At 53.1% G+C, this 24,142-nt stretch overlaps 1 protein-coding gene across 5 annotated transcripts in view; it reads right to left on the bottom strand.

Annotated features, from left to right (window-relative positions):
- CHKA (choline kinase alpha) overlaps positions 1-24,142 on the bottom strand; it is a 59,603-nt gene that overhangs the window by 8,677 nt on the left and 26,784 nt on the right. For 2 of the 5 annotated variants that reach the window (XM_059399667.1, XM_059399633.1), the window contains exons 3-9: positions 15,254-15,307; positions 7,916-8,029; positions 5,124-5,257; positions 4,769-4,873; positions 4,207-4,265; positions 2,507-2,594; positions 1,996-2,104 (exon numbers count right to left, since the gene is read on the bottom strand). In XM_059399667.1, coding sequence (XP_059255650.1) covers positions 1,996-2,104; positions 2,507-2,594; positions 4,207-4,265; positions 4,769-4,873; positions 5,124-5,257; positions 7,916-8,029; positions 15,254-15,307 — 663 coding nt within the window. Of the gene's footprint in view, positions 1-1,995; positions 2,105-2,506; positions 2,595-4,206; positions 4,266-4,768; positions 4,874-5,123; positions 5,258-7,915; positions 8,030-8,880; positions 9,038-15,253; positions 15,308-15,559; positions 15,707-24,142 lie in introns of those variants that run through there. The other 3 variants (XM_059399659.1, XM_059399650.1, XM_059399642.1) reach the window with 3 other exon arrangements.

Raw genomic sequence — 24,142 nt, 5'->3', positions numbered from 1 at the left:
ACAAGCATCATTTTTAAAACTCATGCCTGAACCACACTAGCTGGGTTAATTTCTGGGAGATACTGAATGCTCAAATTGGCCAATGAAGATAGAAAATCTGAAAAGGTCGATACCCTAAGAAACAGTAACTGGTGGCCTTCCCTCACCGCAAGTTCTAGGCCGCACTTCAAGAGCCCTGCTTTGAGAGCTACTGACGAACAGGCCCACGCTTTCTTACAAAGTCTACCAAATTTTCAAAGAATATCATCTCATCTAAATTTGGTCCAGAAAATTACAAAGGGACACCAAACTCATGTTATTCGACCAGCATAATTTTCAGATAAAAAACCAGATATAAATAGTAATTTTTTTAAATGGCCACTAAAGCCTGTTTCATGTATGTGCGTGGATCAAAAACTCCCAAGCAAGAGACTAACGGGGCCCAGCAGAGCTTTCTGAAATGACACACCTCATTTGGATGCTTTATTTTAGGAATTCCAAGACAAAGCTTTAACATTTTACAACTTCTCTTTAGTGGACTAAAGAGAGAAAAGCAGGAGATTACCTACTGGGCGCAGAAAGGGTAGGAAATGAAGAGCAGCAGCTCTCCGTGACTTGTAAAGCTCCTCAGAACACCGAAATGGAACTGGATTTCCGTGGCTGTGGGACGCGGGCGCCGACACGGCTCTGCCGCCCATCGCCGCGGAACCTGCCTTCTCACCGGCAGAACCGCCCCCCACTCCTGGCTGGAGAGTGGCACCTCTGGGGCTGCCCAGCGTTCACAAAGGCTTTTACAAAGACTGCTGCTGGTCTCCTCCTCCCCCCATGCGTGACCTGGAGGCTCAGGACATACCCAAGCCAGTCACAGTCGGCCCCAGAGTGCGGCGGGAGGAGGGCGACCTACTGAAGACAGGATCACTGTGCCTGGCACAGGCCTGTGCTCAAGAGACCTCTCCCGAGTGAAGTCAGCAGCAACCCATCACAACCTTGTCCCCATGCCTCTCTGACCTCTCGGAAACACGGCCGAGCTGGCAGGGGCTCCACGGGAGGGGCTGTCCTATAGCTGCCATTGCAAAGGGGGTGGGCGGCTGCCCTGCGCAGGCTCGGGATACCCTCTCCCCAGCCCAGCTTGCCTCCACATCACTGCCCACTCACTCTCAACACACGGCTCCAACGGCGGGCTGAGGAATGGAGTAGGAGCTCCCAAGGAGGACCTTCCCACAGGGTGATTTCTTTCTTTTTCTTTTTTTTAAAGACTTTATATATTTCAGAGAGAGAACAAGCAGGGTGAGGAGAAGCAGAGGGAGAGGGAGAAGCAGACCCCCCCCCCCCCGCTGAGCAGGGAGTCCGACATGGGGCTCGATCCCAGGACCCTGGGACACCGAGGTGTGCCCCCCATGGGGTGATTCTTCACACAGACCCTGCCCCCCATACTCAGGACAGGAAAGGGAACTGTAACAGCACAGCAGCTACTAAGTCCCAGTGCCCAAAAGACCACTTCTGTCTGCACAGAGTGAAACACACACAGGAAACACCGGAAGCACTGAGATCCCCACCAAGGAGGCCAGGAGGCAGATCAGAGGCCGGGCTTTTTAGAAAAAACCAGGAGAGCTACAGACTGTGCTCGCCAACAGAATGAACACATGTTCTCTCTGGCCCAGGGATAAAAATGTCAAGTTTGTGTCCTGACACAGAGTAACATTTTAGAGCCACAGGGTTTGCATAACCATTCTTAAATTTAAAAAGGGGTGCCATGAGGGGCACCTGGGTGGCTCAGTCACTAAGTGTCTGCCTTAGGCTCGGGTCATGATCCCAGGGCTCCCTGCTCGGTGGGGAGCCTGCTTCCTCTCCCTCTGCCTCTGCCTGCCGCTCTGTCTGCCTGTGCTCGCACGCGCTCTCTGACAAATAAATAAAATCTTTTAAAAAAAACAAAAACAAAGATGCAACCAACACTAACTGCAGAAAACGGACTCCTGCAGTTCAGCTAGCGCCAGCCCGCACTCCGCCGTCCCCCACCTGTTGTTTCTGGGTGGGGTACTTCAGGATGTTCGCTCTGAAGAACGGGTACTTTTCGTAGTTATAGTCGTACATCCATTCACAGAAATGATTCCCGATGTCGAATCCCCTGAAAAAGACGCAAGAGCAGCTGCAGAGAGGGGCAAACTGCCAGCCACCAGGCTCCCTGGGCTGAGAAGGGAAAAGGCCGAGTCGTGAGCACCCTCCCCAGCAGCAAGCGGTCCTTCCTGAGGACCCCCCAGACCCCCCCCCCCCCCCCTTGCCTCAGGGACAGGGAGAGGCCGGGGTAGTCACAGAACCAGCGCCGGCAGAGGCTGCAGAAGGTCAGTCCTCTGATCTCTGAAGCCGACAAACACCAGATTCTGCATTCTGATCAGTCACCGCCACCTGCCCCCCACCCGCCCAGAACAGGCCCAGGCCGCTTCCTGCCCCGCCGCAGGCTGCCAGGACAGTGCGCAACTCCCGGGGCCGGGGGCCTGGCTGCCAACCTCCTCCTGGGGCGGCCGCACACCTGTAATTGTAACTGCTGTACTCGAAGTCGATGAGCATCAGCCTCTGCTTTTCGGAATTCTCCCTGCCCTCCAGCATTAAGATATTACCTGCAAAAGGGGTTGGATGACATGCCGGTTACTGCGGGCGTGTGGGCAGTGGAAGGCGCAAGTCCTTGAGCAGAAAGGCCAAGCGTGGTTGTGATCCTGTCAGGGAACCCTGGCCACACAGTGAGGGGGTGCAGGCTATGGAGCGCCGGGAGCAGCTCCGCCTCCCAAGGCCAGGCCCTCAGCAGAAGGCTCAGGGTCACGCAGACACAAGGGCCCCTGTTCACAGCAGCCCGACGTCAACGTGGCCCTGCGCTCGCCCAGAAGCAAGGACGGCCGTCCTCGGCTTGTTGGGGCAGCACCCCCGACTTTCCACACAGGGGCACGAAGGAAAATGCTTGGGGCATGCTGGGGTTCCCGCCCACCCAAGCCCCAGCAGCGAGGAAGCTGCGTCCCGCTGCTTTGCCTCACTTGGTTCTCCGAGGAGGAGGCCACAGGCAGCAGTTCCTGCCACCATATTCCCAATAAGGCTCAATTCTGGACCCCCAGTGAACGGGTGGCCAGACCCCCCCCCCCCCCTTCCCCCCCGCCCTGCATCTGTCCCTACCGGCTAGCGTGTAGGCACTGGTGAGCCAGGTTTTGCTAGTGTTTTGGCTGTGCCCTTTCCGGGTTTCTGCAGGAGGCGCTCTTTCTAGGCTTTGCCACACACAGCTTCTGTGTCCAGGCGCCATTAACAGGAGACACCCAGAGCAGCGGAACAAAGTAAATGTACAAGCCCCCCCAATCTAGCCTCTCACTGGCCAGCAGACCTCCCTCAGACCCCTCTGGTGACGTCTGCGCAGCTGGCTATCATCGGCTAACGCACATTTACGCCCCGCTTGACTTGGTCAACAACAATCTGCTAATCAATAAGCTAACCTATCGCACTGTCTGAGTGATGACTAGTCTTTAACAGGGACTGTCATCAAAATTAAAAACAAACTGCTGAGCCCGGCAAAGGGCCGAAGGGGAACGTGAGCCAGCCGCGACGGAGAGCACAGCGAGAGCAAGGCAGAGCCTCCCCAAAGCCGGCCCGCAGCCCGGCGGGAGCGAGCCCAGCTAGGTGGGGCCTCCGTCTGACGTCACACGGAGAGGCACCCGGCCTCGTACCTTAGGGAAGGCACAGAAACCCAAAGTCACGGGAGTGACCTGATCCCAGGAGAGCAGGTGGCCTCAGGCACCTGCGAGGAGGTGCAGCCAGCGCAAGGCCCCCAGCACTGAGCGGGGCAGTCGCCTCTTACCGCGTTCTCTGACGATCAAAGTCACGTGTGCACCAGAGTCCCATCTGAACACATGTGACTCAGGAGGCTTCAGTTCTTTGGCCAAGCTCCCAGTTTAGTGAATGTTCTCATTTTCTCTTCTCTGTATATGTTTTTTACAAAAATGGGAGAACACCCATGTATTTTTCTAAAACTTGCTTTTTTTCCTCTTCATATATCCTGGTGATTTTTCTGTTGGTCAGCATAAAAACTTGACCTCCTTTTTCTTAGTTCTACAACACCCCAACACGCGGCTGTCCCATTATTTCACGCACGTGTGCCCCTCCACACGGACACCTGGCATTTGCCACACACTGGAGGCCACTTTCCAAGGACACACACACACCCGGCCTCACGGAACAGGCAGCAGTTCTTACCTTCCTGACAGTCGTTATGACAGAACACAACTGGAGAGGGGGTGGACTCGAGTAGCGACCTGGAGAGGGAATCACAGCTCGGGTCAGACGCCACCGTGCCCGGGACTGGACTGGCGCTCGGCACCACCGTGCAGCCTCCCTGGTGCCGCCTCCCCGCGGCACTGTCACCGTGAGCTCTGAGAGCGCTACCATCCCCTGGCCGCAGCTCAGCCCGGGGCACCACAGCAGCCCCCCACCGTGCACAACCAGCTCTTCCCGCCCCGCGGGCCCTCCCCAGCCAGAGCATGACCCTCCTTCTCGGTGGGCTGAGCCTGTGCTTTAATCACACCTCTGATCACAAATGGACGCTATGGGACACATTTGCTCATCTCTGTCTCTCCTGATAAGACACAAGCGCCTCAAAGGCCATCTTAGTCTCCATGTCACCAGCGCCATGCACACCCAGGAGGGAGGGGAGAGATGCCGTCGGGCGCTCAGAGAGACCGCGCAGCGCCCCTACCCCCGGCCCCACGGCTCCCCTGACCCGCCCCGGGGCTCGGCCGTGGCCGTGACCAGGCCTCACCTCAGGTGCTCCAGCTCCAGGGGCAGGTTGTAGCGCAGGAGGCGGTGCAGCTGCCTCCGCCTGGGCTCCCCCGAGAACGTAATCCTCAGCACCTGGTTCAGGTACCTGGCAGGGGAAAGAGAACAAAAATCACGGCCCGGCTCTCGGTGGCTCACAGGCGGGGCTCCCGCCAAGTCCAACCCCGCTGCAGCAGCGGGACAGAGCCCGGGGCTGCAGGCTTTCCAGAAAGCTCATCTCCCGCCCGGCTGCCCACTCAGGGACCAGAGGGCCGCCGGGGTGAACCCGTACTCACTCTGGCACCTCCGGCAGCCGCTAACCGAAAACTGAGTTAGAGCCAAGCGGTTTGACCACTTACTTTTCCATTGTTCCAAAAAGCCATTTTGGTTCCTTATTGAATGGCATTTTCATACCATGAAACGTGGCCATTTTCTCGGCTATTTCTGCAGAAATATCTGGCACACTTAATTCTTCAGTGTCTAAGCGCCGGCTCTGGAAGGAACAAGGGAGTCAGAAAACAGCACTTCTCTGGGGAGCCTGGAGGGGTGCAAATGTCCCCCCCAACTAAGACCCAGCAGCCGGTCGCGCCGCTGTCTGGCCGGCGCACGGGCCTCCCCAACGACGCACCCTCAGACTGCGACCCAGTGACTGCCACAGCGTTTCTCAATGCCTCCACAAGCTAATTCTGTTTTGAACCCTTGAACCGTGAGAGGGTCCTTCTCACATGTAAGCATTTTGGCGGACCCCACCTCCTCCCCTCGCCCCTCTCCCCCCTCACCAGGGCTCGCCCTGCACCCCATGGAAGGCTCCGGGTCTCATGGCAGCTGCATGAGCCCGTGTCCAACTCCTTCAGTGGCGCAGACACCCCAGGCTGACCCCGCACAGCCGAGAGGTGGTGCTCAGCACAGGTCCTCCTCTGGAGCACGGCCAGGAGCTCAGGGTGGGCCGTGCCCCCTCCTCCACGGTGGCCGCAGCACCCCGCGCGGCCAGGAGCAGGCTCTCAGGGCGCCCGGCTGAACGAAGCCACAAGCGCCCCAGCTCCCCCCGAGGAAATCACCATCAGCCAAGATCTGTCTTTCCCACACGCACTGCCCCCCTGCAGAAGCCCAAAGAGGCGCCACAGCAGCAGGGGTGAGGGGGCGGCGTCTCCAGGTTGGAGAGAACCCAGCTGCAATTCTGGCTGTAATCCTCACTTCACAGTCACGTGGCCAAAGTCTCGCTACTCAGGCCTCTGCATCTGACCTTCGGACTTGTATAAAATGAGCAGCACGACATGGAGTCCCTGGCAGGGCTGCTCTGACCTAGAGCAGACAAGGCGGGCAAGGGCCCTGGGCCAGCCCCCAGCCAGGGAGGTCTCGACGAATGGTGGGAGCCCAGTGAGGAGAGCTCAGAGCTGACTGGCAGCAGCGGGCTCAGCCGCAGCCTCCTCCACTCGGGAAACCTCCAAGGACAGGGGACGCGGCTCTAGGGACAGCTCACTCAGCTTTCACATGGCTTTTAATAATGCCAGTACTTCGTTTGGCATCATGGAAAGTCTAAGGCCAACCGTGCTCGAAGATGAACGTATTTCAGAGTTCCAAGCTCCCTTCCCAGTGACAGGACACTGACCAGGGTCCTTGGAGGTCACTACTCTCCATACCCTCTGGAAAATGGCTGTGGGGACCAGAAGCGGTGGAACGCATCCCACCCCGTGCAGTGTTCAGGAGTAAACCTGGAAATAACACACGCCAGCAGGCTGAGCCAAAGGAAATCACCATTTCTCGGGCCATAGTTGATGACTGGTAGTTTCATGTGGTTCAACCTAGTACTTCAACAGAACTTCAAAAAATCTTCACTATACAAAACATCATACACAGAAGAGGCTAGAATTTCAGAGCTAGCACAGTATCAATCCCACAGATGCTACAACCCACAGACCCTGAACCAGGACAGGACAGTCCGATCATTCTGGGTGGTACTCACTGGTCCTTCACCTGCCCTAAAGAGAGAAAGCTTACCACACATTATATTTTAAACAGTGTTTAGTTTGCTTTCAGTGGGCTTTACTCAAGTACTATCCTATGTGTAGTCTTCCACGACCTGGTTTTTCTCACTCAATGTTGTGTCCTTAAGACGTTGCCACTTCTACCCACAGAAAATATTTCCGATTTTGCATACTTTCAGATACTTTATTATCCCATTTAATCCTCATGCCAGTCGGAGGCTTTGGTCTTCACTGGGACAGTTATAAATGAAAAAACTGCCAGGTGGCGAGCCAGGTGCCAGGGCGGGAGGGAAGGTCTGTTGCGAGGGTCTCCTTGCGGATTTCCACACAGCTTCCGGCTGGCAGGTGCACAGACAGTGCTGCCACCAGCCAGCAGGGGGCACCCTTCCCGGGACCCAGGTCCCAAAAGGCTACTACCCCTGGGCAGTGGATTAGACAATTAGGATCCCTTCCTCCAGCCTCCTGATGAACACAGGTTGAATCCTGGCAAGTCGAGCATCCCTTCAGCCAGGTGTCTTGTGTTTAACCCCGACTGTACCAGGTAACCCTGCACACACAGGTGGCCACGCAACGCAGGGTGTGAGCCCATTTGTGACCCCAGTCCTTGAGGCGCTCTCACAGCTGAAGATATTACAGCAGTATTAGAAATGCCCCAGGACAGCAAGAGAAGGCACACCGTCCCGACTTGGATTTGAGCTGGGCCCTGAAATGTCAGAGGAAGCTGACAGGCACCTGGGAGCTGGGGAGACTCAAGCAGAGGGACTGAGCTGGGAGACAAGGCAGAGAGTAGTGTGGCGGCCCCACCGGGCAAAGACCCAGGTGTGGCCAGGGCCCTGGGGCTCAGCAGGGAGTTCTAAAGGCGGTCCAAAAATTGAGAGGAACAAGGGGAAAGGGGAAAGGTTCAGGGCAAGCAGCTTTAGGGGACAATAGGGAATGTTAGGTTTCATATCTATTTTCATTTGGATGAACACTCTGCAGGAAAGACAGAGGTTCTAATGTAAATTCAATAGAAATCTATTTTTTCTTTATTTCTGAGACACTTTCATAATGCTGAGGCCCACTTACTATGTCAGCCCACAACATCTCAGACTCCCACAGGACCAAGACCACGAATCCGTCTTTTGTCTGTGGCACCTGTCAACTGACCAGCTGAGAACCCCCCTTACCGGGATGAACTGCTCCAGGCGGCCTTGGGGGAAGATGCCGTAGAGCTTGGGCCCAAGCGACCTCTCTGCGAGAATGGCAAACATGACGCTCTCCAGGACCATGGCCTCGGCCCCCTGAAACAGACAGCAATACACCGGAAGTTTACTGAGGGCTGACTACGAGCAGGCTCACAAGTGCTCCCACGCGAGCAGGCTACCTGACCCCCAGCAGCCCTGCCCCCACATTGTAAGTACGAAGAAACCGAGGTCGATGTCTTGTAATCCGGGGGCTCTGCACTCGCAACCGTCCCACTATACTGATGAGCGTGAAAATTCAAGTTTAGCGGAGTCACTGACTCCAAAAATAGAACAGTATCTATTGGCATTTTCTTGCTTGTATTTATTTAAAAATTTCTCAAGTACCACCCATGGCATCTTCCCAAAGGCCACCACAATGCCACCCACTCTGGTCGGGGGCTGGCCTGCTTTCCGGCCCAGAGCATGGAGCAGGAGTGCACCAGCCACAGGGGCCTTCTGGCCTCAAACCAACCCTTCAGGACGACTGATGAATCTGGGCCTGTTTTGGGGTCCAAAGAGCACCGGGGCATGGCACATTCACGGGGCCTGTGCTCTGCTCTGCTCCCCAGCCTTCGGAACGTTTGTCTCTTGCCAAAACCCAATGATGCTCATATGCTACCTTCGGTCCTAATAATCCATGTGGGATCTAGAATGATCCTGTCTTCAAAAACTATCTTTTGGTCTCAGTTTAAATTCACTCTTTAGTTCTTTGCCATTAAACAGCAAATGAGCCTCTAGGCCACTGTGTCTGAGGAGGGGCCGACAAGCATGGCTAGAAAATGCTTTCAGGTGATCCTTACTCACACCTTGTCAGGCAATGCACCCTGGGGACTAGGATCCCGCAGGAACACTGCCCACAGTGAAACAGCTCTTAAACTCAAGTTATAGAAACACACACGTGGGGGCACCTGCATGGCTCAGTCGTTAGGCATCTGCCTTCAGCTCAGGTCATGATCCCAGGGTCCTAGGATCGAGCCCCACATCGGGCTCCCTGCTCAGCGGGGAGCCTGCTTCTCCCTCTCCCTCTTGCTGCTTCCCCTGCTTGTGCTCTCTTAAAATCTAAAAAACAAAACAAAACAAAAAACAAAACAACCTACACACACACCAACAGGACCTACTCAGCAACGACAGGACACTAAGTTATAGAAAAGAAAACAGAGAAATTATTTTTCCAAAGGACGTGGAACCACACTAGAGGAAAAAGTAATTTGGTCATTTTCACATTTCGGGGAGCAAACAGATTTGCCAGTCTGGTAACCTCCCAAAATTATAGTTTGGCCACCGTCTTGTGTCACCCACAACTATGGTCTGACCACCTGGTGAGGCCTGATTTTTATTGTTTATTCAAAACTCATTTGCAGTTTTGTAGCTAGGCCTGCTACGAGCTAAAAACTGTGTCTTCCCCAGATTCACGCTAACCCAACCCAATGTGATGGTGCAGATGAGGTCATGAGTGTAGTGCGTCCACGCGATCAGTGTGAAGCGTCCCAGAGTCTGCTGTCCCTCCCTCTGTCTCTCCACCACGTGAGGACACAGGGAGAAGGCAGCACCCACAGGCCCAGAACCCAACTGTGCCAGCACCCTGACCTCCAGCCTCCAGCCTGGTACGAAACAAGGCTCTGCTGCTGGCAGCCCCGAGGAGTCTGTTATAGCTGCCCAAGGAGACTAAGACACAGACAATATCAACACAGCACTCATCTGTCGGGTCCACGAAGCTATGGGCAGGTTTGAGAGGGGAATCCCCCGGAGGAGGTAAGGTCACTGCTGACCCCATGTCCGACACCAGAGACGCCTGCAGGAGAGTGCGCACAGCTCTGCAAGGTGTTTCTCCAACTCTTCACTTGGAACCCGCACGGAGTGACGTGCTGTGGTGAAGGCGGGCCTGGCACGGCAGGACCCGGTGGCTCCAGTGGGCGGCAGCAGGCAGGCTGCCGCTGGGCGCCCTGCGCTGCCCTCAGCCAGCCGGACCCCCTCCCACCGGCTGCAGGATCTCAGAGTCCCATCAGGATTTCTCCTGTCTAGGTATCCAGGTTTCATGAGAGTTAAAATTGTGTTTTTCAGCTTCCCTCCGGGTATAGTGACTGAGCCCAACGGCGTCAGGGCGGGCACCGTATAGAACACATACTAAACCGGCCCTCGAGTTTGAAGTTGCGAACTTCACAGAGGTGAAGCCCCACTGCGCTCCTTCAGGAGGCTTAGCGTGCTGGGCGCCACGTCTGCTCGGGACAAAGGCCACCGGGAACAGACTTCACAGGCCGTGCTGTCACTGGACTGGACACACACTGCCCAGAGCCAAGTCAGCCTGTCGCCGGGATGGTGGCGAGAAGCTGGACCGAGACTTGGAAAGTTTGCAATTCTCTTCGGCATTGCTCTGAACACAGCAAACAAGGGATCTCTTTGTTCACATGTAATACCGCAGTTCGGTATCTATTCCCAGTGCGGAGGAGGAGGAGCTGCGCGCGGAGGGAAGAACGTGGAGGGAGAAACGAAGGAAAAAGCTTACGAAAGACGGTGGGTCAAGAGGCACGCCCAGTGCGTGGGTTCGGAAGGAGAGCAGGTAATCTCGGGACGAAGGAGAGCAGGTGATCTCGGGACGAGTGCGTCAGCTACAGGAAGCCTTTTTGTAACTGCCGGGTCTGCACACAGCTTCCTGCCCGCTCCGTGCGAGCGAGCACAGCAAAGGAGCGCCCGGTAGAGAACAGGGTGGGGCCCGCATGACCCAGTCCCCTGCCCAGCGCGCCCAGGCCCAGCCACCCAACCACAGCGGGTCCCAGCTCTCAGGACAGAAGGTCCTACCCTCTACTTGAAACGATTTACTCTGGCTTCAGAAACATTCATATATATTCAGCCCCCAAATATTTACAGGATGTCCACTACGTGCCTGGCACTGTGGTGAGCCCCAGGGAAAGAAGAACAAGGCACGACCGTTGCCTGCGGGGACCCCCTTCCAGAGCCGGAAGCAGACAAGAGTGCGCAAGGGCGGCACAGGCTGGGGACACTGTGGGGACACGATGGGGCGGGCTGGCTGCTTCTAAGGAGACGGTGACACGGACTCCTGAGGGGTGAGAAGCAAGTACATTCCAGGAACTGGGAGCCCCCTCCCCCCGGCCCCGCAGTGGAGCAGAGCGACCTGGGAGGAAGAGGACAAAATGAGCTCGGAGGGGCCGGAGGTCCGGGCCACGAAGCCTTCAGCATCTAAGGCCGCGTACACAGCTGGCACGCAGCGGACAAGGAGGAACCACACGGAGCCCGAGCACCGCAGTGACTGTCCTCGCGCAGCAGGCCATCCAACACACCCAACCCCTCAAACAACCTTCTTCACCACTGGGCGAGACCTTCCAGCATTTTCTAGCCTAGTTCATTCTAAAAAGCAGCAAAAATGCTGAAATTTCACATACTCTTCGAGGTTTTACAGTCCGCCCCCTGAAGCCCTTGTTCAGATGGTGGTGGAAGAGGTGGCGGCGAGCTGTGAAGGTGAGAGTGGTGTCCGGTGATGGCTGCTCAGGGGGGACACGGGGAAGGCCAAGGAGGCCACTGGATTCGGCAACGTGGAAGTCCTTGGTGACAAGACAGGGCAGCAGAAAGGTGGGCAGGGGACCAGCGAATAGAAGAGGGAGAGGCACCGCTGGTTGGAGGGGGCAGAGGTGTGCAGACTGATGACTCACCTTACCTACACAGCTGTATTTCTTTAAAAGAATTAAAATCCTGTAATAATATCGAGGTTAAGAACTTTTGTGGGGTTGGTTTTGTTTTTAAATATAGAGTCTCTCTTTTTTAATATTTTATTTGTCTGGGGCGCCTGGGTGGCTCAGTGGGTTGGGACTCTGCCTTCGGCTCAGGTCATGATCTCAGTGTTCTGGGATCAAGTCCCACATGCGGCTCTCTGCTCGGCGGGGAGCCTGCTCCCCACCCCTGCCTACTTGTGATCTCTGTCAAATAAACAAATAAAATCTATTTTTTTTTAAGATTTTGTCAGAGAGAGAGAGAGAATGCACAAGCGGGGGGAGCAGCAGGCAGAGGGAAAAGCAGGCTCCCTGCAGAGCAAGGACCCCAATGCGAGACTTGAACCCAGGATGCCAAGACCATGACCCGAGCCAAAGGCAGGCGCTTCACCTACTGAGCCAGTCAGCTGTCCCAAGATTATGAACTTTCAGAGAAGACAGAAGAGCATTTCTGTGGTATTCTTGCTGAAACTGCATAACCTCATTCCAGCCATGAGAAAAGGTGAGACGAACCTGTGCCAAGGGAACGTTCTATGAAATTACTGATCCATGTGCTTAGCAAGCCTCAGGACTGTGAGTAACACAGAGGCAGACGGGACAAAGGCAGAACCCGCAAAGGCAGCGTGGGGTCCAGGCTGCATGCTGGAACGGGACAGAGAAAGCATCCACGGAGAAACCCGGGAAATTCAGGTAAGGCCTGCAGCTCAGTTGCTGTTATCCCGCGAGTGCTGGTCTCCAGGGCTGTGGGAGGTGCTGGCGCCAGGGAAGCCGGGGAAGGGGCGGAGGGGAGCGCTCTGTACTAGTTCTGCAAACTTCCTGTAAGTCTACAATTAGTTTGAAATAAAAAGTTAAAAATAAGTAAAACGTGTACAAAAAAGACTGAAATCAAGCACTATAGCAAAACCAATTCCTAATTCTGTGCAGTGGGGCGAGGGCATCTATTACGTCATTCTGTGCTTCCCAAACACTCAACACTTTTCCCAAGAAGAAAAGAAATCCTGCTATAGAGAGGAGCAGACGTGGGGCGAGGGCAGCAGGCTCTGGCCCCTGGAAGGGACACCCCTGGAAGGGACAGCAGCCACACGCCTGTGGCTGGAGTCGGGAGCCCAGGGAAGGATCTGCCCGGGGGAAGGGCAGGTACAGACACAGACAGCCTGGTCTGGAAGCGGGAAGATGAGGGCTAAGAACACGGCAGCCAGGGCAGGGAACGGCCAGGTCAGGAGGGCGAGCCTCCCAGAGAGGCTGGAGGTCCTCCCTGTCCATGGGGTTTCCCTCTAATGATGTCCAGTGGCTCAGGTGCAGGCCCAGAGAGGGCGAGCTAGCCGGGGCCAAAGACCAAGCAGACACGGAACTCTTCACCAAACCATGGTTTGTTTAACAGAAGGGAAATGGTCTGAAAGCAGGAACAAGGAGAAAGCAAGAAGGACCCCCCACTCCCAGTACCAGGACATGATGGGAAAGCACCTCCCCGCAGGGAGCTGCAGGGGAGAAGTCTCTGGGACAGCGAGGCCGTAGCAAGGCCAGTTAGCACAGGAAACGTTCGGAAGAGAGAGGACAAAGACTGCAAAGGCCAGCCATCCAGACGGGCGCACAGAACATCCTGGACTGAGGAGAGGAAGGGACCAGGAATGTGTGCACCAGCAGGCAAGGGGCAGAAGGTTACGGAGCTGTGCAAGGGCTCTGGCTACAGCCATCATTCGACAATTCTATCTGCGCCGCACTGGATAGTGGGCCTGAGAGCCACGGCGAGGCAGCAAGAGGTGGGGAGGTCCTGCCCTGAGCCTAGACCCTCGCAGGAACAGGAGGCAGACACGAATCACATCCTGCTGCAAACTCACAGCCAGAGGAAGTGCAGAGGCCAGGAAGACGGTGCTCTCGGCGAGGGCACAAAACAGACACACCTCGTCTAGGGAACACGAGGGCTCCGTGGGAAAGCAACCCTTGGGCAAGGTCCTCACTACAACAGCAGGGGGCTGGGAAATGGCTGAAGCTGAGAGCATCCCAACCGGGAGGGACAGCATCTACGAAGAAAACCCCCCAGTTTAGGACAACGCGGCTGGAGAGCAAGAATGGGAAAGGACACGGAAGAGAGTGAAAGCTCGGCGGGGCAGACCACCAGGAAGCCGGCTGGGGCACAGGGAGGGCTGAAGGACATCAGGGACATCAGGCCGGCGGCCGACCCGATCAGAGCAGCAGCGGGAGCAGGAGGGGAAGCAGGGCCCCCAGAGGAGACGGGGGCAGCCTGGACTAGGGAGGCGTGTGGTACTGAAGGAGATGAGCGCGCAGACCCAGGGTAGAGCCCACAGGGAAACAACGGACCCGTGCTTGAGACATGGGGTGACGGAGAGAAGGGGGTCCAAGGGGCCTCCTGGCTTTCTGTTGGCAGAGAAAGGAGAAACTGAGGTTCCTTGGAGGCTGTGGGGTGGAGACCAAGTGTTCAGTCTTGGACCTGGCGAGATGGCCAGGGAAAGTGGGCAGCACGGGAAGAGGGCCTTGGGCCTCGTTGTGGGGCACGTCAGACAACAGATCAGACCCAGGAAGGAACCGAGGAGGGGAAGAGAACATATTGGAACAGGCAGGGTGCTGCAGGTGCCACCAAGAAACCTCGTTAACTAGAACTGAGAACATGCTGTGGGTCTGGCATCACAGAGGCCCCTGTGGCCCAGCCTGGTCGACCATCAGCACACACACAGGTCTATACCCCAAGGACTCAGGCTGGTGGAAAACTCTATGTCCATTACTTCCCGCCTGGTGGCGTCTGTCAGCATCACCCAGAGCACATGTTCTAGATCAGCTAGACGGGGTTCTCCGGGGCAGGGTGTCCCTGGAACCACCCACCGACACATGACGGGGGACACATCAGTACTTTTATTCTTTCACGATCTCACCATCTTGTTAATTCCCATTTCTTGACAGTTTCAGTAACTAGTCTACAGTGAGTAAAAGCGTACTTCTGTCTGTGTTGTGGGCAGTGTGTATGTCCATACAAACCTGCACACACTGGGCCAGTGTGCTCCAAGGTGGCTTATCGCCCCAGCATGAGGACATCACTGCTCTAGAAGCCCCACATCTGAGCCCCGAAGAGGGACCAGGCTGACACATCCACGCTCTCGACCTCAAGCTCTTCTGAACGTCAGCATTCAGAGAGGGGGTCATTCTGATCGGGAAGAGGCCCCGCTGACCAGGGCACCGCACGCGCGGGCAGAGGCACTCCTGCTTGCCCCAGGGACGGCCTGCTCCAGTGTTGCGTGGATGGAAGAAGAGGGTCAGAAGCCCAGCGCCCGAGCCAGCCTGCCTCCGCATCCGTCACACTCAAGCATCTCCCCAAACCACCTTCCCCTGGCACCCCACGTGCTGTTCCGATCGCCGTGAAGACACCACACATCCGCTGCCGACACTGAGCAGGAACTACTACAGCCGGGCCACACTTGCTCTCACGCGGGCGGCTCCCCGCGCAGCCTCTGAGAGACAGCCCGGCCCCCGGGGGGGCAGTGAGCAGACAGGCACCACGGACACCGCGTGCACCTCAGACAGAGGCAGAATGCACTTAATTACTTACTTGAAATTCATTTTCTTTCTGAGCTTGGTCGGATCCCTCTTTATTACAGGACCTCTACGAATGAGAAAAAGCAAACACTTCTGGTAAGATGGGGAGCACCAGACAGACACTAGCTTTGCAACCACCAGAACAGTCAGGCTTTACAGAACATCACAGGTCTTTAACGAATGCTTCTCAACCCACGGATGTCACCAGCGGCAGGCCAAAAGGCACCACCAGTGTCCAGTACTAGGACCAACACCCGAGGAACTGCTTCGTTTCTTTACAAGAAAAGGAATGTGCTGTTGACCCCAAACAGCCATGTACCTTTTCACAATTTCACTGTCCGAGGAGAGGGAAGCCAATAGGGGGCGCTCTTCCAATCAGGCCTTCCCAAGACAAAGGGTCACGTGGTCTCCCCAATTTAGCTAGGTGGTTCCTTCAAGTCAACACTGTCCTGAGGAAGCTTCCTTCCTGCAAGAACAGGGAGTGTACACACACCCGTGGCAGGTCGCCATGGTCAGCACAGAACGGGGACAGAGAAGAAAGCCCGGTGCAGGCAGGAGCCTTGGCACAGAACCCGTGCGACAAGCCTGCCGACCTGCTACTTCTACGGCCTCGCCCGGCTCGCCGGGCCTGTCGCGGGCTCCATCTGCATTCTGCCTCCACCAAGGAGAGGGTCATGCGAATTTACCAAGTCCTTAAACTTAGTTCAGATGTTGATATTTTAAGGGATATTTGTATAGCACTTTCCTCATTGAAATGGCCAATTACTGGAAACCTGGGATCTAGCAGTAACGACTAGACCCTTAGTGACCGTCAGCAGCTCTCTGGCCGCGCTCCGTCTCCACGTCACAGATCGTGTCTTTTTAAAAGCCACCCCCCAGCCTGAGTGCCTGTGCATTAGAAATCTTCACACGATCTTGAATAAGGGGAGGGAGAAAAGCAAGTCAGAAACTTAAGCATCGTGTCAGAATTTATACTCAAATATTGCCTCTCGAAACGTTATCTGTCATCATTAAACGGAGCCGGCTTAAGCCAGACATAGAAGGAAGCCCATAAAGGGAACTTTTTAAAAATGTTAAGGTAAAAAGATTCTCGAACATCCCGTGAAGAACATACCTTTCCATGCCACAGCTTTATCAAAAATACCTGTACCAAGGGTGGAAAGTGTGGACGGGGGGGGGGGGGGGATGCCACGTTAAGCAACACCAGCTACGCTAGCACCAAAGAGCACAGCACGCTAGAGCCGCACTCCTGTCCGTCCTGCACAGACACACTCCGCAGACGCTCTGGTGCGCATTCTGCACAACCGTGCCTGTGCGAGCTTCCTCAGCACAGAGGCAAACAAACATCCGTGTTCATGATGCTATCTGCAAAAGACTTGCACTTACACATATTCAGTAACATCTTTAACATCCCGTGGAGATCATTTTGTACAAAATACAGAAGTACAAATGGGGGGATAGATACTTTCACTCGTGTGATCTGCGTGGGATCTGGGTTTCTCTGATGAAATGATGTTAGAGGTTAAATCCCGTTACAGTGAAAGCTGTAAGAATGAAAATCCTCCAGAAATACTTGCAGATGTTTGCTGACGGCTTGGGTGTGTGACGTGGTGACCTCTCAGAGGGAGCGGTAACTGGGTTCCACGACAGCTTCGCTCCTTCCTTGATTCCAAACCACTGCCATGGCCATGCTGCTACCTCAGACTCAGAGTTTAGTGGTCCCTCTCTCCCCCGTGGCCTAGCAGCTCTTCACGAATAGGGACTCCATCTTTCCTGTATGGTCCGTCTTCCCCCCAAAAAACACCAAGCAATCCTGCTGCCCCCTAGGCTTTTTGCCGGCTGAACTAAAGGACCGGCCATGCTGTGAAGCTCCAGGCACAGGCTCCGCCACGGGGTCAGCCGGCTTCCAGCGAACTCGCATCCATGGTCCCAATCATGGGGAGAACCGGCTGCGGTGTTCATTTGGATGCAGAACAGGGCCAAAATGCCCCCAAAAGATTAAATCCTGTGCTTGTCCTCCCTAAGGAAAGTTAAGACCAAAAAAAGTTCTATGATATGGTATATGGAATTTGGATATTCTATGGAAGTTTGTTGTAACGGGATTTGACCTGTGCCAAATTCTAAATGACTATGGTTATTCCTATGCTGTTATATTCGAACTGTATCTTCTTAGGGAGATACAGTTAATGGGTTATTCAGTTAACAGAAGTCCCTTTCCCTCATCCAATGGTGCTCTCAAAAGCAAGTCACCTCATCCAAAGTTACAAATTGCCTGAGCTCCCAAGGCCATTCCTTTCTAATACTCACGCCAGTGGCAATAAATTCTGTTAAGAATTTCCCCACCGCTCCCCACTCCATCCCGCCCCCAAATGAAGGCGGGATGTGCCATCAGAGCACCATGATGAGGGCAAGATGGGCTTCTGCCACGGTCAGCCTCTGTTCTGTTTCCTCAGTACAAAATGTTCAGCTTCCCTCGATCCTACAAACAGGAAGAGTTAAGACCAGGAAATCTCAAAGCAACCAGACAGTCACGGAAAGTGAGAGAAGGGGCCTCATCCCGACAAGCCAATGACAGACAGACTCACGCTGCCAAGGAAGAGGTCAGAGAACTTTTTTGAGCAGGAAGATGGGAAGTAAAATATATCTTGGAATCTGTAGGATTTTCCATCAGAGGCACAAGTTTATCTGAAGCAGATATTAAAATATGTGGTGTAAATATGTAACAGGACTCTAAATTTTTTGCCAGCTTTTCAGGTTAATAAAAACTAGCCGTCATATATAAAATAAAACTAAAATGTTTTACATTAGGAATTTGAATACTGGTTAATATCAAATAATTACTAAAATCTTTTGATGTAGGGGGTGCCCGGGTGGCTCAGTGGGTTAAAGCCTCTGCCTTCGGCTCAGGTTATGATCCCAGGGTCCTGAGATCGAGGCCCGCATTGGGCTCTCTGCTCAGCAGGGAGCCTGCTTCCTCCTCTCTCTCTACTTGTCATCTCTGTCTAATAAATAAATAAAACCTTTTAAAAAAATCGACCTATCGTCAGTTACAGATGCTGTCACAAGGAGGGAGTAGCCACTCTGCTGAATGTAACGGCTGCGGCTGCACAAGCGCGCTGGATGGAAACATGGAGGGCCTCTCTTTACCAGCCCTGCCGTCCCCCCCAGGAACAGAAATACGAAGAACCGCACGGAGCACCCACGCAAGCCGCCTTATTTACTTCGTCATTTTAAGGGGACTCCATGCCCATCACAGGGCTTTAACTCACGGCTCTAAGATCAAGAGTCGAGAGCTCTACGGACTGAACCAGCCAGGCGCCCTCCACCTGGCTCTTTTAAAGGTTCTGAACAAAAGAGCAAGTTGACTGTGGCCTTTCAAACAAGACACTCTGGCACCCATTAGTGAGAGATTAAGAAAGAACAATCCAGTGTTAGCTAGACTCAACTTCCAGGACATCTAACAATCTGCTCTAGGAAAATCTGGGATTATCCTCGTGCGTTGAGTCCCAAGCAACTCCCAGACTGTCCGTGTTTACCCCCAAAACAGGAGGTGTTGCACAATTCGGATCGCTCCGTCACTGCGATGCCCGTCTGGTCCCGGAGCGGCACGGGCTCTTTACTATGCGGCCCATGGCTCAGGGGCTCCCCCTGAAGGTCTGCCCACACTTGACTCTCTCGGGGTCGACACGGGGCAGTAGCTGCCACCCTCTCTGCTCCTGGCGAGGCCTTGTGCGTCAGGTGAGCTGGGGCAGGGCCAGAGCGAGAACCCTGGCTCCAGAGAACGCACAGCAGTCACGCCGCAGCTCCTTCCACTACCTTCTGCCCTAATTCTCCTCTCAATGCTCCTGGGACCCTAACCTTCCTTCTCCCTGCTCCTACGAAAACATTCTGTATTTATTACTTTTATGGTCTCTCTCAGCATTTTCCGAGAAAATATTTTACACATCACACTGTACTGATTTAAAGCACAGCTGGGGGCACGGAGGGGGCTCAGTTGGTGAAACGTGGTCACAAATTCGAGCTCCACAGTGGGCGCAAACATTACTTCAAAATAAAATCTTTAAAAAAAAAGTAGGGCGCCTGGCTGGCTCAGTCGTTAAGCGTCTGCCTTTGGCTCAGGTCATGATCCCAAGGTCCTGAAATCAAGCCCCACATGGGGCTCCCTGCTCAGCGGGGAGCCTGCTTCTCCCTCTCCTGCTCCCCCTGCTTGTGTTCCCTCTCTCGCTGTGTCTCTGTCAAATAAATAAATATTTTTTAAGTAAAAAAATAAAATATAAAAAAATAAAAGTATAGCTTACATGATTCTCTAATGAGCACATAGGACTTGTGAGAACTTAAGCAGACCAACGATTTTTAAGATTTAATGGTCTTCTCTAGAGCATCTCCAGTTACCTTGAGGAACATTCTAAAACAATTTGATCCTCTGAAATTGGCAAAATGCAATGACTTGGTTCACCAACAGGAGACTAGAAGTTCTATGAGGCTTTAGAAAGACATGAACCAGAAGAAAGGCTCCTTCCAGGACCTTCTCAAAATTTATGTCTGATCCAGGGTAACCCGCTGCCCCAAGACCCCCAAGGCTTCGGGAGCATTAGTCAGAAGCACCCCACAGGGGGACCTGCAAACAACACGTTTCCAGGAAGTGGACTGGCTTCCCTGGCCTGTGTGCCTCCCCGCCAGACCAGCACTGCCGACCCTCGTCAGGCTACCGGCTCCGGGGAGGAAACCGACTGATGAGCACAAAGAAGAGAGTCTGTTTCTAACTCTGACCAAAATACCAACACAGCGTGGTGCTTCCTTAAAGTTCAAAGTAGTATGAAGGAAGAAGGAGCAAAATACCTCAAATGAATTTTGAGGCCCGTAAATTTCTAAAGTTACCAAATCATTTTCTACTGAGGAAACAGAAGAAAGGGATTGATTTGCCCTGGACTGAAAAGGGGAAAATAAAAAATAAAAAAAAAGGAAACCCCCAAACCCAAAAGTGGTATGTTCGCTACATGGTTCCACAACATTCTGAAATGTTCATCGTTGTACTCGGAGCACAGCACAGACCGTAGCTGGTGCTCCTTAACGAAAGCATTGCAATTGTCTTTCATCAACAGCATTTTGAGACCAAGAACTAAAAGAAAGAAAAGAAAGCTGTAGAGAATGCTGTAGCTTCAGAGGCTCATACTATACCGTGAATCGTGTCTGTCACCTGGAAACCAGAGTGCTCCAGGCACGATCGCATGGACAGCCTGCGGCAGAGAACACATGCAAGACAGCTAAAGTGGTACGTTACCCCCAGGTGCCCTTCACGCCACCCAACACAAGGACATTCCTTCCCTGGACGGGTGGGCTGCAGTCACACCGTCGCTCCAGGGGCCAGAAATCTGTATCGGCTTCATGCTATCAATCCCAAACATTTAAGACCAGCAAGACAAAGACACTTTGCATATGTCAAAATTAGACACAGTAGTCTGCGATTCGTTTAGTTATCAGAAGAAGGCATCAAAGCAGGTATGAAAGGGCCGCAGACAGCGACTGGGCAGCTCTGTCTCGAGTTTACCTGAAGAAATACTAGGTTAGACCAAATGGGAACAGCAACACTGGAACGATGTGTTACTTCTGGGAGGGAAGCTGACTACCTTAGGAATGGACAAAGTTACGCCCCACTCAAAGTCCAAGGGGATTTTTTTTTTTTTTTAAACGCAGAGTAAACAAAACAACTGAAACTCATGATGATCCTAGTAACGATGAGGACGAGTGCTCTCGCTGGTCTCCTGGGACAAAGCAGGGCTCTTTGCCAGGGAGCCCGTGTGAGCCCGCGTCCGGCGCTCTCTGCAATGTCTGTGAGCAGTGCGCTCCTCCCTCTCCGATCCTCCAGTATGAACGATCTATGGGCTCTTCCCATACTGTCTGTTTCCCATATTTGGGGCGGGGGGAGTTAATTTCTATTTCAACTGGGATTAAAAGAAAACAGGGAAGATGGCATTCTGCTTTCTGGATTTAAAACAGACCGTGTCCCAGACTGCACTCTTTTGAGTCACGAATACATATCTGCGTTGTGCCTTGATGCCTTTAGTTTTATTATGGTTAGTACTCAATAAGCACTAATATTAGCCTTCTACTGCTCAAAGAACACACAAAAACGTTTTCCCAGACAACAGAGATCTTTGAGTGGATTATAGACATTCATGCCCGTGAGACCGTTCAAACGGTGAGGCCAAATCTCTCCATTCATGCACAGAAGGAACCGGCTCAACACAGAGTCACTGTTCGGACAGAGGAAGGGACAAAGCAGTCCTCTGAGACTTCCGCCAACTGGCACAGGTTACATTGAATGAACAATACGTACTGACATTTGTGTCTTCCACAATTCATGATAAATAAGCAAACGGGTTATTTGTAATCAGCCAAACTTGCTGCTTTGAAAAGGCTGCTACTGGACGCTGCGGAGCTCATGTGCCTTCCCAGCATCAGAAAGGAAAAAAACCAGGTTACATTTATAGCTTGCATTATCGTTTCAAGCTCTCTTCTAGCAATCACATCTCTTTCCACAGGGCAAAGGCTGAACCAGGACTTTTCAACTTCTATTAAACTATCCTACTTTCCTCGGGGTGATCCTACAGGGGAATTCTGTGTCCAACAATTGTGCAACTTTGAAACCAACCCTCCTCGTTAAAATGAGAGCTAGGCCGTGTGAAGCGGACCCTGAACTGTGTTGGCAGGCACTGCTTTTGGATCAGACGGATGTTTTGATGTTTATAGTGTATGCATTACAGAAACGGGCTGGGAGAGAACAAAGTCTGGGGACAGAAACTGTCAGCTTTCTGCCCCTTAGCCTGCGGTGACTAGCACCGAGGAGCAGGACCCCATAGCCACCGTCTCGGCCATCTCACAACACCATGGTGAAGAAAAAGGAAAAAGCGGAGCAGCATCTAATCAGCTTCAATAAAGTCACTCGTAAAGGACTATAAATGTAAATCAAAGGAACAGTTAACCTTCATATTTGATCAGAACCAAAAACTCCGGAAGTGTCGAAGGAGAAAGGGAAGGCGGGACGAAGCTGCTCTCGCCTGTCATTAGGCAAAACAGCAAGACCAGCTGAGAAAACACACAGCTCTATCCCCACCTGCAGCTGTCAGTTAACACTGTTAGGGAAGGAGCTTATTCTAACGCCCCCTAAAGCTACGCTACGCTGCATTCCTACAGCTGCACTGGGGACCCCAGTCTATCCGGGCAGCGCACACACCTGCATCGGGACCAGTGTGCTTCCCCCACAGGGAGAGCACACAGGCAGGGAAAGCACAGCATTTGAGCTGCATGGCATTTGAGCTGCATTCCTTTGTCTTTAATCCCTTCATTTCTGAAAGTAACGGGATTTATTATTCGGGTGGGCTCGAGATTGGCTCAGCCACCTCTCTTAATGAATGCAAATCCTAACAAATCGCTATCAGTTCTGGGGACATTTTTTTATTGTGTTGGGAACAGAGGCCTCATGGCAGACTCTGTCCCTCCACCAGAGGCTAGATTGGTTCCAAAGAGCTGGTCGGCATTATGAGTGAACTCACACCCCAGCAACAAAAATTACAGTCCTTTAAATTGGAGGTGGAAATATCTGAAAAGGCACTGACTGCTGCGGCGAGATCCCTGGCCGGGCAAAGCTGGGAGAGCTTGGCTCTGCCGGCACCTGTTGGCAGCAGTCACCTGGCTTGTGCCTCACGGGCTCAGGGGCTCAAGGGCTCAGGGTCTTCCTCTCCCGCCACCGTTTCTCCGAGTCCCCCAGAGCCTGGTTCCTCTCCTCCTGCTGTCCAGGTATTCAAATGACCCACAGTTTATAATGGCCATTCAGGTCGAAAATTCCACCTGGCAACCAGTGTCCCTGCCGAACCCTGAAGGACAAAAACCTCAGCCAAAAACCTCTTCAATACATTTCCAACTGAGGCTGTAGGCTTCATGTTTTTACTCAGTTGGAACTGCACAGAAAAAGTGTCCTTGAACTAAGGACTCGACCCATCAAGTATTTATACTGAAAACAGATTCCCAACTCTAAAGCGGAGGAGCAGTTTTTTTCCAGCAAAACTGAGCCTGCCGTCCGGGAATTGAACCACGAGCCGGGAGACACCCGCGGACTGTCCAGTAAGCGAGGGGCTCGTCTCCCAGCATAGCTTCCGCCCTGCATGGAGGAGGCACCTTCGGGAATGGCACCTGAGATTTGCCTAATAAAAACATAATTAAGAAGCTAAATGTAGAGTGCCCCCTACAAATTAGAACTATATGTAAAACATACTCCAATCTATTCGTTTGGCAAGAATCAATTGCACTTGAAATGCCTTTATTCTGTTTATTTTTCAGTTAACTAAAAATAGAGACATAGAAATGCTAAAACTAACTCTATTTCCAGACACTTCTACTGTAAGTACTATTAAGGCAGTAATGGTGGATGGCTAACATTTTTCAAAAAGGACAGACTACTAACTACTGATAGCGAATCTTTACTAGGGGAAGAGTTAATGGCTCAGGGCCAGGCCGTGCTGTCGATGGCTTCACTAAGTGACCCATCCAGTGATACAGCACGTTCTAGAGCTATGCTGTCCAATGCGGCAGCCACCCATACACGCGAGCATTGCAGTTTAAGTTAATTAAAAGTAATTAAAATTCAAAATTCCCATCTTTGGTGACGTTCACCATATTTCAAACATTTGCTAGCCCCTGTGGTTGGCGACCAGCATCCCAAACAGCACAGGTCCAGAGCAGAGCCTGCCGCCGAGCTTAGCCAGTACATGGAGGGGACCATAGTGCACGTTTAAAACACCCCTAGTTCGAGTTATAAATACAAACGAAAGCCTCAAAAATCAGATTTAAACAATCGTGTGTATCATGTGCAATTCCAGCAGCTCGTTACTAAAGTATTTTAAAA

The sequence above is a fragment of the Mustela nigripes genome, chromosome 1 (assembly GCF_022355385.1).
Source record: "Mustela nigripes isolate SB6536 chromosome 1, MUSNIG.SB6536, whole genome shotgun sequence".
NCBI lineage: Eukaryota > Metazoa > Chordata > Mammalia > Carnivora > Mustelidae > Mustela > Mustela nigripes.
This window is presented reverse-complemented; position numbering and strand designations above follow the sequence as displayed.